The 13,408-nt window shown below is 38.1% G+C and overlaps 1 protein-coding gene across 1 annotated transcript in view; it reads right to left on the reverse strand.

Moving 5' to 3' along the window:
• LOC140478646 (mucin-4) overlaps positions 1-13,408 on the reverse strand; it is a 149,869-nt gene that overhangs the window by 37,628 nt on the left and 98,833 nt on the right. Inside the window, exons 27-33 of the mRNA XM_072571862.1 lie at positions 6,034-6,103; positions 5,279-5,446; positions 4,605-4,721; positions 4,017-4,280; positions 2,245-2,391; positions 1,083-1,267; positions 540-720 (exon numbers count right to left, since the gene is read on the reverse strand). Of these exons, the coding sequence (XP_072427963.1) occupies positions 540-720; positions 1,083-1,267; positions 2,245-2,391; positions 4,017-4,280; positions 4,605-4,721; positions 5,279-5,446; positions 6,034-6,103 (1,132 nt within the window). The remainder of the gene's footprint in view (positions 1-539; positions 721-1,082; positions 1,268-2,244; positions 2,392-4,016; positions 4,281-4,604; positions 4,722-5,278; positions 5,447-6,033; positions 6,104-13,408) is intronic.

Here is a 13,408-nt window from a genome sequence, read left to right on the forward strand (position 1 = left end):
TCTACATGTCTGGCAGCATCAGGTTTATTCAGCCATGGGATGTGCACCTCACTGGCTGGGCCAGCATTTATTGCCCTTGAGAAAGTGGGTGTGAGCTGCCTGCTTGAACCACCATAGCCCATCTGGTGTAGATAGAACCACAATACTGTTAGGGACTGAGTTTCAGGATTTAGACTCAGTGACACTGAAAGAATGGCAATGCATTTCCAAGTGAGGACTGTGGATGGTTTGGAAGGAAATTCACAAGTTAGTGGTGTTCCATGTGTCTAATGCCTTTGTCCTTCTAGATGGAAATGTAGGCCTTGTAATGGCATCCACCTTTGCATTGCACCATCATCTCCCCTACCTTCCACCGTATCACAGAACTTTGCAATTCCTGTCTGTGCTTGATTAAAACCTGTAACTTTACCTTTACTTTATTTTTCACTTTTGACCTGTAATATTAACTCAGTTTCTCTCTTCACAGGTGCAACCAGAATTGCTGGATATTTCTACTTTGATGGCAAACTTCAGTAAATATAAGTTAAGCTGTTCCTTACCAAAACATTTTATCCCATCTCCTTTTAAGTTATCTGGACAGGGATCACAGGTGTAGCCCTCCAGTGGTGCAGGCTGGTCTTTGCAAGTGTCATTCAAGAAGCATTGGTTATCTTGACAAGCATCAAAATCCTCAGTGCAGTAATCACCCGTGTAGGCAGTGGTACAGCGACATCCTGCAACCTAAACATTGTGTAGACAGGATTTAGATTGCATGATTCCTTTGAATGAAAATTCTACCTACATCTTGTGCCCTTGGCAATGCAGAATTTTGTTACATCAAAACATTAAAATTGCCATAAAATCTCTTGTTTTTTTTCACTATCTTGTAGCATTTTATGCCCAAAAATCAACAGCATGATCTACTTTACTTGGACCACTCAAACCTTAAGTAGAAAATGAATTTCAACAAATTGTAGTCTTATTTTCTAATAAAAATTATTCAGATGTACCACTTAAACTTCAAATTGTCGTCTTAATATTTCAATACAATCATAAAAGGTTTGTGTTGAAAATGCGGTTAAAAATGCATAAATTTGATTAACCTTAAAAACAGTATTGTTTGTTGTTGTGCTTAAAATCGATCTGGAATAATCACAGGTTGAATTGATACTACAGTTGCACAACACAAGTGTCAATCCTAACACAGAAACAGCTTTAGAATCATTTGCTTGTATTATGGCAAACACTGGGATGGAGCTTGTTGGATTCCAAGAAAAGTTTCCATTTTCTGTAAGGATAAAAAGAACATACACAGTTTTTAGAAATGCTGTGTATTTATATTCAGATCTATTTTTGAAAGAAATATAGTTCTTTGGTGCTTTTACTAAAGGTTAGCTATGCACAACAGCCATGTAATATACATTTATCATGAAATAAAGCTATTAAGTAAAATTTGAAATAACTGCAGATGCTGGAAATCAGAAACAAAAACCAAAATTGTTGGAATAACGAAATGGGACTGGCAGGATCTGTGGAGAGAAATCAGAATTAACTGAGAGTTAATTAGTTATTAGTTAACTCTGATTTCTCTCCACTGATGCTGCCAGGCCTACTGAGCTTTTTCAGTAATTTCTGTTCTTGTTTCTTATCAAATTAAGTATTTCACAATTAAGATTCATAGCTAAATGCATAAAACAAGAATTTGGAAAAAATACACACTAGAGTAATGAACATAAAAGGCACTTCTTCCAAAACTAAAATATACTTTGTTAAGCACTTTCATTTTTAATCCAAACAGGTGGTTACATTTTAGACATGGACTTTATCTTGTGCACAGCAATCTAACAAGATGTATATCTTACTAGTGGTCACTATAGCCTTTAATATTGCTTGTTTCAAAGAAATGGTCCAAACTCTCTATTCAGTGTAACCATGGGCACTGCTTAAATGTATGTCTGAAAGAATTTCAAATTCTAATGATACAAGAATTTAATTTTCTACTTTATTCTTTAATTAATTGATGATCATCTTAAATTGGGGTGCTTTTGTTGCATTCTTCTTATGAAGCCTGTGAGCTATTCTTCAATTGTGTATGGATCACGACTCCATTTCATTCAAAATGGTCCAGCAGTTCACGTAAACATAGTATATTCAAAATTAAAACATGATATCTCGTACAAAATATTATTCTTGGTTGAATGTCAAAATAGTAATTGGCTAGAGATGTAAATGACCTGAGAAAATCTTTGATTAGTTCAACTTTACCTGTGATTGTGATATCTGGAGAGTTAGTCGCCACGGAAAATGTCACCTCATCATCATTGCTATCAGTTGCAGTAAAAAGAACAAACACTGGTTCATCAAGGCGAGTTTGAATGGTTGAACTTCCGGAGATGTTAGGTGGGAAATTATCTGTGAATATTGCATCAATATTATTGGAAGCCTTCAGTCTGAATTCACTTTTAGTTTGCAAACAAATTTAAAATATTACATGCAAAGTGAAAAGGATATATTCTTGTTCAGATATGAGAAATTCCAGAACTTTTAATTAAGACATTTTAATGTAATCTTTGAGTTAGCAGCAACATAGATAAAGTTTATACAGTAAAAGTTGAGACCAGTATTTTAAAGCCATGTTTTGTATTTTTCGTCAGTAGTTGACATTTTTAAAAAGTTCATAACATAGAACCAGTATCATCCATTCTAATTCTTCCAGTTCCCTTTGCATTTCATCGTTTCTCATCCCACACAGGGCAGTCAGCAAAACCACCCTTGAAAGTGCCCCAATCAACTGGGAAATTCCATTCGTAGAGGTGACAGATTGAGAAAAGAAACCTGTTTTAAATAGCAGGCAATTGTAAGGAGCTACTCTTCCAATCACCATCCAGTACTCTACTACACGTGCTGCTGATAGATTCAATAATACATCAAGCAGCAAAAACTATGGAACAGAAGCATTTTGAATGGAGGAGCAACAAGCAATAGGGAAAGTCAATGAAAACTGCGACATAGTCACTAAGAATCACAATTAGCTGAAGCCAGGCTCTGGAGCCACTGTCTGGATCTAGGAGTTCCGTGGGCCAGGATGGGATGTCTGCAGGGATGGGTGTGTTTGGTGAAAGGTGAGGAGGGGGCTGCCAGATGGTTGTAGGGAAAGAAGGCAGTTGTATAATGGCTGTCAGTGAGATAAGAGGTTGCAAGAGGGTTGTGTGAAATTAGCTAGACAGCACGACAAGTTGTGGGGTTGGTGGAAGAGGCTACGGGGGGGTCAAGAGGGAGGAAGCAGTAGAAACAGAACAGTTAAAAACCTGTCAACAAAGTAATACTCCGATAACTGAGATCTAAGACCACATTAAATCTCTGAGGGAATGAATTCCTTGCAAATTAATGTGGAATCTTGAGTTTAAGGCTGCATAGGTTCAAGAGCTACCACACTTGGATTTTACTACAATAAACACTCTCTTCAACCTCAGATGCAGTAACAAGGGTAGTGGTACCTGTGTGATTATTTCAGCTTTGTGTGTATGTGTTAGAAATATATTATCTGTGATCTCATCAGTGAGGTGTGTTTAAGGTGATGGCTTTTTATGTGTAGAAATGTGGGTCAGTTATTTAAGCAAAACCTTTTGTTGCTAACCTACGCCTGTTCTCTTATATCAATTTAAAATAAAATGATACTGAGGAAATTAATGTTTTCCTTCTGTGTTATAGTTGAATGAAGAGTTGATTTTTATTGGCGATATTGACAAATTAAAATTTTATTTCTGTATGAGTCCAAATGTCTCATGCATTAACACACATATAAAAGACATTGTTGTTACGTGAATGCAACACTGAATAAATTATTTTGTGAAATTAAACAAATAGCCTCCAAAAACAAAACGGTTGCTCCTGAAAAATCAAAATGTAGACCCCCAAAAAACTCGAAGAGCCCTTAAAAAAAAATTTGACCTTGTTCTCATCAATATTCTTCTATCAAACACTAGGAATGACTGTGTCAATAATAATTTCATTACTTAACAGGTGTGCATACGTACTCATTGTGCTGTTCTGTGCTGTAAATGTTGTCACACTTTGTAATGTTACTGCTCCAAAAGATAAATCATCTGTACTTAAAACGTCAAAAATGCAGTCGTCGTTTCCTTGACACGTTTCATTAGCTTTGTCAATTTTCTCCTTTTCAGCTGTTCGCAAAAGCTCATCATAAAACAAAGGTACAAAACTATTATTGTTGGATGTGTACCAAGACTCTCCAGCAGTGGTGTTGTATGTAAATATGCTGTTGTTCGGAGATGTTTTCCCTACGTAAAAGAAAAGATCATATTGGCATTGTTCTAGATGCTTGAACATACAAAATTGAATAAATAAACCAAAGATCTGCAGATGCTGAAGATCTGAAACAAAATCAGAAATTACTCGAGAAACTCAGCAGGTCTGCCAGCATCTGTAGAGAGAAAGCAGAGTTAATGTTTTGAGTCCAGTGACCTTTCTTCAGAACTACAAAATTGATTAGGCATGAAAAGATCAGCTTGCCTCCAAAATAGTTAGATCTAAGTAAATTACTCAGTTTCTTCATTAATTATTTCTCTCAATAAAAATTTGAAATATGTGAAGTTTGTACTTACATGTCATGCCAAAATTAAAGAATATCTGAGTTTCATTGGGCAGATTTGTTCCATCAAAGTCAAGATATGTTCCATCAGAGGCTTTAAAATCATCTGTTTTATCATCATTCCAGACACCTAGACATATGAAATGGGCATTATTATAATATTATGTAGAAAATAATGACAAATTCTATCTGTTTCTGGTTCTGTTTTGTGATACATCATTTACTCTGAAATTATTCAAAAATACTATAAATGTACAGATAAATGAAGTCAATGTTTTTTTTAATTTTCAACAGGTGTCTTGTTAGCTGTAATGTGGCTTCTGGATTAAAGCAAAGTCTTGATTAGACAATGCCTTTCCACGGTGTTGACAAGTCTCCATTATTCAGTTCTGTTTGAAACTTGTTTAGCAATTAAGCGAAGTGACGAACAATCAAAAGGAAGATTTTGGGGGAAAGGGTAGTCTAATAAATATTTGAAATGTAATTAAAACTCATGATAACCATATAATGTTACAATTAGATATGTGACTTGAGTGTGTTTTTTCACACATGATCTACTGAATAATGTTAAAATATGAGACACTTAGGGTGTTCAATGCAGCAGTGGCTGCCTTAGTTTAGTTGAGAGAATCCATAAAAATTTAAGTTGTAACAAGGGCACAACTTAAAAGTGGAATCATAACTCACCCAAGAGTCCTTCTGTTTTATTTTTTAAAGAATTATCTAATGTTGTAGTGAATGCCAAAGCCCCCTTCATTCCTGAAACAGTAATGGATGCTCCACCTTCAAAAGTGGCCACTGTTTCATTGTTGCTTGTCTTTTGTAAGGTTACTTGTTTTATATAGGTAGAATTTTCTGTAAAGAAAAATGATTGCAAGAATTTAATTTAATAAATGTTTTATCTTATAAGTTTGAGTTACAAAATCTTTACAATTTTGAGAACAGATCTTTAAAAGCAAAACTTTCTTAAGGAATAGATTCTGTATTTCTGATTAAATTTCCTTTAATATCTAAGTTTTGAATGTACATTTTTTGAAAGAAGTACAATATTTGATAACAATTGATGCTGCTACATTATTGCTTGCAATTTTGACACCCTATAAAATTTAATCTTGTTTTAGACCAGCTATCTGTTTCACTGATCTGTAAATCAAAATCAGAATGTTTTGTAAATAATTAACAATTCATGCCTGTAAGTTGAATAATGAACACTTTATACACATTTAACACTGTTGCAGTTACCAGAAAGAAGTTTTCTTTGTCAGAACTGTGAATTAATTCTGGCTGAATTTTATGCTTTTTATAAAAGTCTCGATGGTTAACATTAAAAACATTGTCAATATCTTCCAAATTAAAATACACATCACCATGTCCCTAATGATTATTTATAGATTTCATAATAAGCGTATAGTGGATTTTAAAGTTAAATAATTTGTTCTAACCTGTAACTTCGAAAATGCTACCATCAACCATCACACTTATTTCATCATCATCATTGAGATTCCACTGAACCTGCAACAGAAATAATTTCCTAATTTGTAATTGCCATTAATCGAACAAGGTTCCAGATGCTTTTTATGGATACAGTACTGAGGCATTCTACTGCTTATGGAAGGTCAATCGAAAAATATTTCTTCGAAGTTAAGATGTTTTGCATGTGACTGTTACAAGTATGACAAAATCAAGATAATTGCTTGAATTAGGGTTGGTAGCTCTCCAGGATTAAACTGGATCTTTTGGGAATTGAAGATCAATATCCAGGTTATAATTGGGAATGACATCAGTCATCAATGACCTTAAGGTCCTGCCTACCTTTTGCAGTTGGCAGTCAGTAAAAACACAGAGCATAACATAATGCTGCAGGGAGCTTTCAAATATCCACAAGAAAGCACAAGTCAGTGGAAGATTTAATTTTAAAAATCAGAATCCTGATCCTACCCCACCACCAGTCCACCCTTTCTTGTTTTAACAGAGGGGTGTGTTAGTAAGTTTGCTGATGATATGAAGGTTGGTGGAATGGTAGATAGGGTGGAGAGCTGTTGTAGTTTGCAATGGGAGATTGACAGGATGTAGAACTGGGCTGAGAAGTGGCAGGTGGAGGTCAACCTGGAAAAGTGTGAAGTGATTTGCTTTGTAAGGTTGAATGTGCATGCAGAATACAGGGTTAAAGGCAAGATTCTTGGCAATGTGGCGGAACAGAGGAATCTTGAAGTCCACATCCATAGATCCCTCAAAGTTGCCACCCAAGTTGATAGGGTTCTTAAGAAGGTGTATGGTGTGTTGGCTTTCATTAATGGGGGATTGTGTTTAAGAGCTGTGAGGTTATGCTGCAACTCTATGGAGCCCTGGTGAGACCACACTTGGAATATTGTGTTCAGTTCTGAGTTCCTCATTAGAGGAAGGATGTGGAAGCTTTAGGAATGGTGCAGAGGAGATTTAACAACATGTTGCCTGGACTGGAGGACATATTTTATAGAGAAAAGTTGATGGACTGGATGTAGCTTTGCTCACTGAACTGGAAGGTTTATGATCAGACGTTTTATCACTGTACGAGGTAACATCTTCAGTGAGCCTCCGGACAAAGCATTGCCGATGAGTCCTATATTTATATGTTTGGAGTTCTTTGGGTTGGTAATGTCATTTCCTGTCCTGATATCATTTCCTGTTCTTTTTCTCAGGGGGTCATAAATCGTGTCCAAGTCAATGTGTTTGTTGATAGAGTTCCGGTTGGAATGCCATGCTTCTAGGAATTCTCGTTCATGTCTCTGTTTGGCTTGTCCTGGGATGGATGTGTTGTCCCAGTCGAAGTGATGTCTTTCCTCATCTGTATGTAAGGATACTAGTGAGAGGTTCATATCGTTTTGTGGCTAGTTGAAGTTCATGTATCCTGGTGGCTAGTTTTCTGTCTGTTTGTCCAATGTGGTGTTTGTTACAGTCCTTGCACGATATTTTGTAAATGACATTAGTTTTGCTTGTTGTCTGTATAGGGCCTTTCAAGTTCATTAGCTGCAGTTTTAGTGTGTTGGTAGGTTTGTGGGCTACCATGATGCCAAGGGTCTGAGTAGTCTGGCAGTCATTTTCGAGATGCCTTTGATGTAGGGGAGAGTGGCTAGGATTTCTGGACGTGTTTTGTCTGCTTGTTTAGTTTTGTTGCTGAGAAATCAGCAGACTGTGTTCATTGGGTACCACTCTTTTTGAATATACTGTATAGGTGATTTTCCTCTGCTGTGCATAGTTCCTCTGTGCTGCAGTGTGTGGTGGCTCATTGAAATAATGTTCTAATGTAGCTTAGTTTGCGGGTGTTGGGACGATTGCTTCTGTAGTTCAATATTTTGTTCGTATGTGTCGTTTGCCTGTAGACACTGGTTTGAAGTTCCCCATTGGCTGTTCGCTCTACTGTGACATATAGGAATGTCAGTTTGTTGTTATTTTCCTCCACCTTAGTGAATTTTATGCCAGTAAGGGTAATATTGATGGCCTTGAAGGTTCCCTCTAATTTGTTTCGTTAAGTAATGACAAAGGTGTTATCCACATAGCGGACCCAGAGTTTGGGTTGGATGGTTGGCAGAGCTATTAGTTAGAGTCTCTATATTACTGCCTCTGCTAAGAACCCTGATGTTTGGAGATCCCATGGATGTTCTGTTGGTTTGTCTGTAGGTTTTGTTGTTGAAAGTGATGTGGGTGGTAAGGCATAGGTCCACTAGCTTGATGATCCTGTCCTTGCTGATGAAGTTGGTGGTGTTTGGTGTATGTGTCTTTGGGTCTTCTAATAATGTTGTCAGTGTTTTCTTGGCCAGGTTGATGTTGATTGATGTGATCAGGGCTGTTACATCAAAGGAGACCATTATTTCATCCTCTTCTATCTTCATGTCTTTGGTTTTCAGAAGTTCTTGGATGGAGTGGAGTGAGTCTTCTACCAAGTGTTTTAGACTTTAGTGTAGTTCCTTGGCCAATCTGTAAGTTGGTGTTTCAGGTAGTGAGACTATAGGTCTGAGGTAGGATTCCTGGTTTGTGAATTTTGGGTAATCCGTAGAAGTGTGGTGTGTTGGATCCTTTTGGTTTCATTTTTTTGGAAGTCAGTCTTATTTATTTCTTCAGATTTCTGAAGTTTTTTGAGTAGGGCTGTTATTTGGTTCTCTAGTTTGGTTCAGGTCCAACGCCACTTGTTGGTAAGTGTTGGTATATACAAGTAGTGGGTTCACTTTTTCAGTGTAGTTTCTTTGGTTTAAAATGGCTGTCAAGTGTCCTTTGTCTTCAGGTAGGATAACAATGTTTTTTTTAGTCTTTCTAGTGCTTTCGTTTCTTGTGTATTGAGTGTGTTTCCTTCCTTTTTTCTGCTTGATGTTGGTGCAACTACCTGTCTGATAGTTTGCTGGGTTTCTTCTGTGAATTGGTTGTCTTTCAGTGTTGTTTCTAATGCTTCGAAGAAATTTTTTTTGTCCACATCCTGGAAGTTGTAATTTAATCCTCTTACTAACATGGCTTTTTCAGTGTCTGTTAAGGGTTGGTCAGATAAGTTTTTCATCCATGCTTCTGTGTTGTCAGTGTTGTTACTTTGTGTAAGTTTGTCTAGTTTTTTCTGTAGGTCTAGTTTTTCATTTTCTGTGTTTGTTGCTGTCTAATATCTATGGCTTGTTATACTGTGTCTGTCCATTCATGGTCTGTTGCATGAGTGAGTAAAGATGTTTGGTGCACAATTTCCAAGTTGTATTTACGGAGTCTGTTGTGGGCATCATTAATCATTTCTCTAAGTGTTCTGCAGCCGTTTTGCTCTGCTATTCTTTTGGCAGTGGGGTGTTAAGGGGAGGTTTGCATTTAAAACATTTAGGTAGTACCTGTTTTCTTATGCTTTCATGCAGGAAGTACAGCTGTTCGCGGGTGGCACTCTGTCGGCTGGCATTCGTTTCCCATTTTCAGCATATTGCGCCCATAGGTGTTAGCGAGTTTTGAGAAGATATGTAGCTCAGGTTGAGGTTCTGGATGTAGATTTGTTCACTGAGCTGGAAGGTTCATGGTCAGATGTTTCGTCACCATACTAGGTAACATCTTCAGTGAGCCTCCGGGCAAAGCATTGCTGATGATTCCTGCTTCCTATTTATCTGTTTGGGTTTCTTTGGATTGGTGATGTCATTTCCTGTGGTGATATCCTTTCCTATGGTGATGTCATTTCCTGTTCCTTCTCTCAGGGGGTGGTAAATTGGGGCCAAGTCAATGTGTCTGTTGGTAGAGTTCCGGTTGGAATGACATACTTCAAGGAATTCTCGTGCGTGTCTCTGTTTGGCTTGTCCTAGGATGGATGTGTTGTCCCAGTTGAAGTGGTGTCCTTCCTCATCTGTATGCAAGGATATTTGTGAGAGAGGGTCATGTCATTTTGTGGTTAGTTGATGTACAAATCTTCTCCAAACTCGCTAAAGGGTTGATGGGCTTTTCTCATTGAAGTGAAAAAGGATGACAGGTGACGTGATAGAGGTGTACATGATGATGAAAGGTAATAGATAGAGTGGATAGCCAGAGACCTTTTTCCAGGGCGGAAATGGCTATCACAATTTTAAGGTGATTGGAGGAAGGATTGAGGAGATGTCAGAGTTTGCTTCTTTGCACAGAGTGGTGTGTGCATGGAATGCACTGCCAGCAGTGGTAGTCGAGTCAGATATATTAGGGACATTTAGGCGACTCTTGGATAGGCACATGGAAGATAGTACAGTGCAGGGTATGGAGGTTAATCTAATCTTAGAGTAAGATAAAAGGTCGGCACAACATTGAGGGCCAAAGGGCCTGTTCTGTTCTGTACTGTTCTATGTTCTATATTCTAGTTGGTATGGGGTTGGGGGAGATTTCATCTGGTCAACTTTCTTGCAGAAGATGACTTGATGATTTAATTACATTGAGGCTTTGAGTCTCATTTTTAGGTCACATTTTAAATTTGACTCAGTACCTCTGGTTTTCCCAAGCCATGGTTCTCAACTCTCTCAATGTTTTGCTTGAGAGAGACGAGAATCACTGGAACCAGACACCTGTAACCCCCACCAGCCACCCCAACTGTGGCTTCCTCCTGCCAGCACTGGCTGCAAACTTAAGATCTCTCTCAGCTTGTATTTAGCTTCATCCTTTGGGATTGGATTGCTCCCTCCCCCACCCCTCAACTGACACCAATTAGATCACAAGCCCTGCAAGTCCATGTTTGAACTAAGCTGACTTTGTGTCTCCTCCTCCACTGAGAAATCAGAATTGGGATGTACTGTTGGGACACTCTGTTTCTGGAGGGGTCAATCTAACATGTCAATTTAAAGTTGGGGATTCTGTCTAACGAGAAACCCAGGAAAAAAGCCTGGCAGAGACATTTGAAGAGCGGAAAACACCGTTTCAGCCATTTTTAAATGATCTGGCACCAAGAAACCATATCACACAACAGAATGTGTCCAGTAGGGGGAAGCTGAGAACTGAAATGTTTTAACATGTTCTGCACATGACATTTTTTAAAGTAAGAAGATTGGAACAGGTTTCCAATTATTACAAAGTGTAGGAAACCAAAATGAAGAAATTGATTTGAAGATTTCCAAATGGGTAAAATAAAAGATCCTAGTCAGACGTTCTAGCTGGTAGATCTGGAAATCCGGACAGAGTTTAAGCATGACATGAATCAACTCTGTGTTCATGAATAACTCAAAATGGCTGAAGAAAGTCAAAAGTCAGCCATCTAAATTAAAACTGCGCAGACTGGGAGGCTCAGATCTCAGTCACATTCACCACAAATCTTCGACACAAAGAAAAGAAAACAAATCATGAAACTCTGTATGACTTGTCAAATCTATCATTTTGTAAACGGGTATTTCAGATAATTCACTGATGAAAATGGATTTCATTGCGTGAACAGTTTGTCGCTCCATCCTCAAGCTGTTGGAGAAAAGAAAGAGACACCAAGATACATATGACAAAGAATAACAAGATAGATTGCGCCTTATTTAATTACAAGGTGATCCTATGAGGTAATGGAGTTTTCTCAGCAGAACAGTTAATAAGGAGGAGGAGGAGGCGAAAGACTTGACTTTCCTCATTGCGCAGACCTAATATCAATTCAAAAGATCACGATCAATTAAGGTTGGAAGAGGAAACTCAAACAGGGCAATAATCAAGATGATAAAGTTGCCAACATTAGGCAGAAGCTCTATCTGCTTTCTTACCTGGACAAAGGTGTGGACAAGAGACTGCCAGGCAGAGGTGCAATCATAGAGCAAACACCACTACATTTCATCCGGATACCATGCAAGTCCACAGGAGAAACAGAAAGGCTCCATTATTATTAGAACTCACAAGGAAAGGCTCAATGCAGTAGTCCCAAGAGTAAGATGACAAGACAGACTGCATCAACCAATCACCTCTAGGAGTGACACTCAAGTTCAAGCATTGAGCATGGACCATCATCTCTGAAAAGAAACCAGGAACAATTGTAAAGGCATCAGACAGGTTCAATCTGTGATGCCAAAACTTTGTATGGAGGTGATGGGAATGTAAATAGTAATACTTTTGAGTTTTCATTTGTGGATTTGAGTTTATGTTAAGTGAGAATGGTGCAATTGATGAATTAAGCATCGTGGCTGGACAAAAGCAGAGGTACAGTCAGAGAAAACAGACTAGACTCATTGTTTTCCATACTAGTTCTTGGCCGTACTAGCTTACTACAGACCGATATGAATATTCCTGAAGCTGCATCCACTAGTTTCAAATCCCTGTTCTTGAAGAACCAACTCCAAAGGATGGGCCATTGTGTCCAGGTTCTTAAAAACTGCTTCCATTGACAGGTTCCTTTCTCACAGCTTCGCATTGGTCAACAGAGAAAGTTGGCAACCACTCAGCCTGCCCTTTCCTGATCTATCAAAATACACATCAAGGCTCAGCAATTCAATAGTAGCAGAGAGGAAGGAGAAAGAAACCAACTCAGGCCTGTGAATCCCATTTCTCAACACATCATGCTCCCACTATGGAAAAACTTGTGGGTCCAAGCTTGGGCTTCTCAGTCATCTGAGAATTCCACTAACCCAACAAATCTCAACTCTGAGGGATTGCTGGTGACAGACTACATTCAAATATCTCAAAATTAAAGAGAGCACGGAACTCACATAAAAAATGAGGACAAGGATCTATAAAGCACTGCTGATTTTGGAAAACTTTAATGTTTCCTGTCTGTCACTGCATGACTGAGTGTGAAGCACATTTTGGTGTGTGATACTGTAAACTTAGTAACTATTCAAGGATTGAAAGAATAAACAATATCTCTTTCTAGAATAAGTGTTTCCCAAGATGAAAGGGGTAAGGAGAAACTTTAATCAAGGAATTAAAAGCCAGCATGGTAAGTAACCAACTTTGAGAAGAAGGAGTTAAAGCAACGGGAGAGAACAGGTAGTTAGCACCAAATGTAATGAGGAACAGGGAAACTACTTCTGATAAGAAGGCAAGCTACAAACTTGGTTACCCCAGAACTGTAATCAATGTTGTGAATGAACAGATCTTTAAGATCATCAACAGTGTGCCACCAGAAATTTCACAAGGCAGAAAATCCTAAAAGAATTCAACCTCAGGATTCTGAAGTAGCAGAACTCTGCAGAACTGCACTGTATGAGGATCAAGTCCCACCCATCCAGAGACAGACACTGTTAGTTGGGGGGAATTGTAGCTAATTTCCATCATTAATTGGATAATAGCCAAGTTTTGAAGCTTAGCTTGCTTACTTGAAGGGTCTTATTTTGGTTGCTGCATGCAATAAATTTTAAATAATTGTTTCAGTATTTGATTGTCCATTAGATTTCTTCATAAGGAGCC

This window comes from Chiloscyllium punctatum, chromosome 6 (genome assembly GCF_047496795.1).
Source record: "Chiloscyllium punctatum isolate Juve2018m chromosome 6, sChiPun1.3, whole genome shotgun sequence".
NCBI classification, from domain to species: Eukaryota; Metazoa; Chordata; class Chondrichthyes; order Orectolobiformes; family Hemiscylliidae; genus Chiloscyllium; species Chiloscyllium punctatum.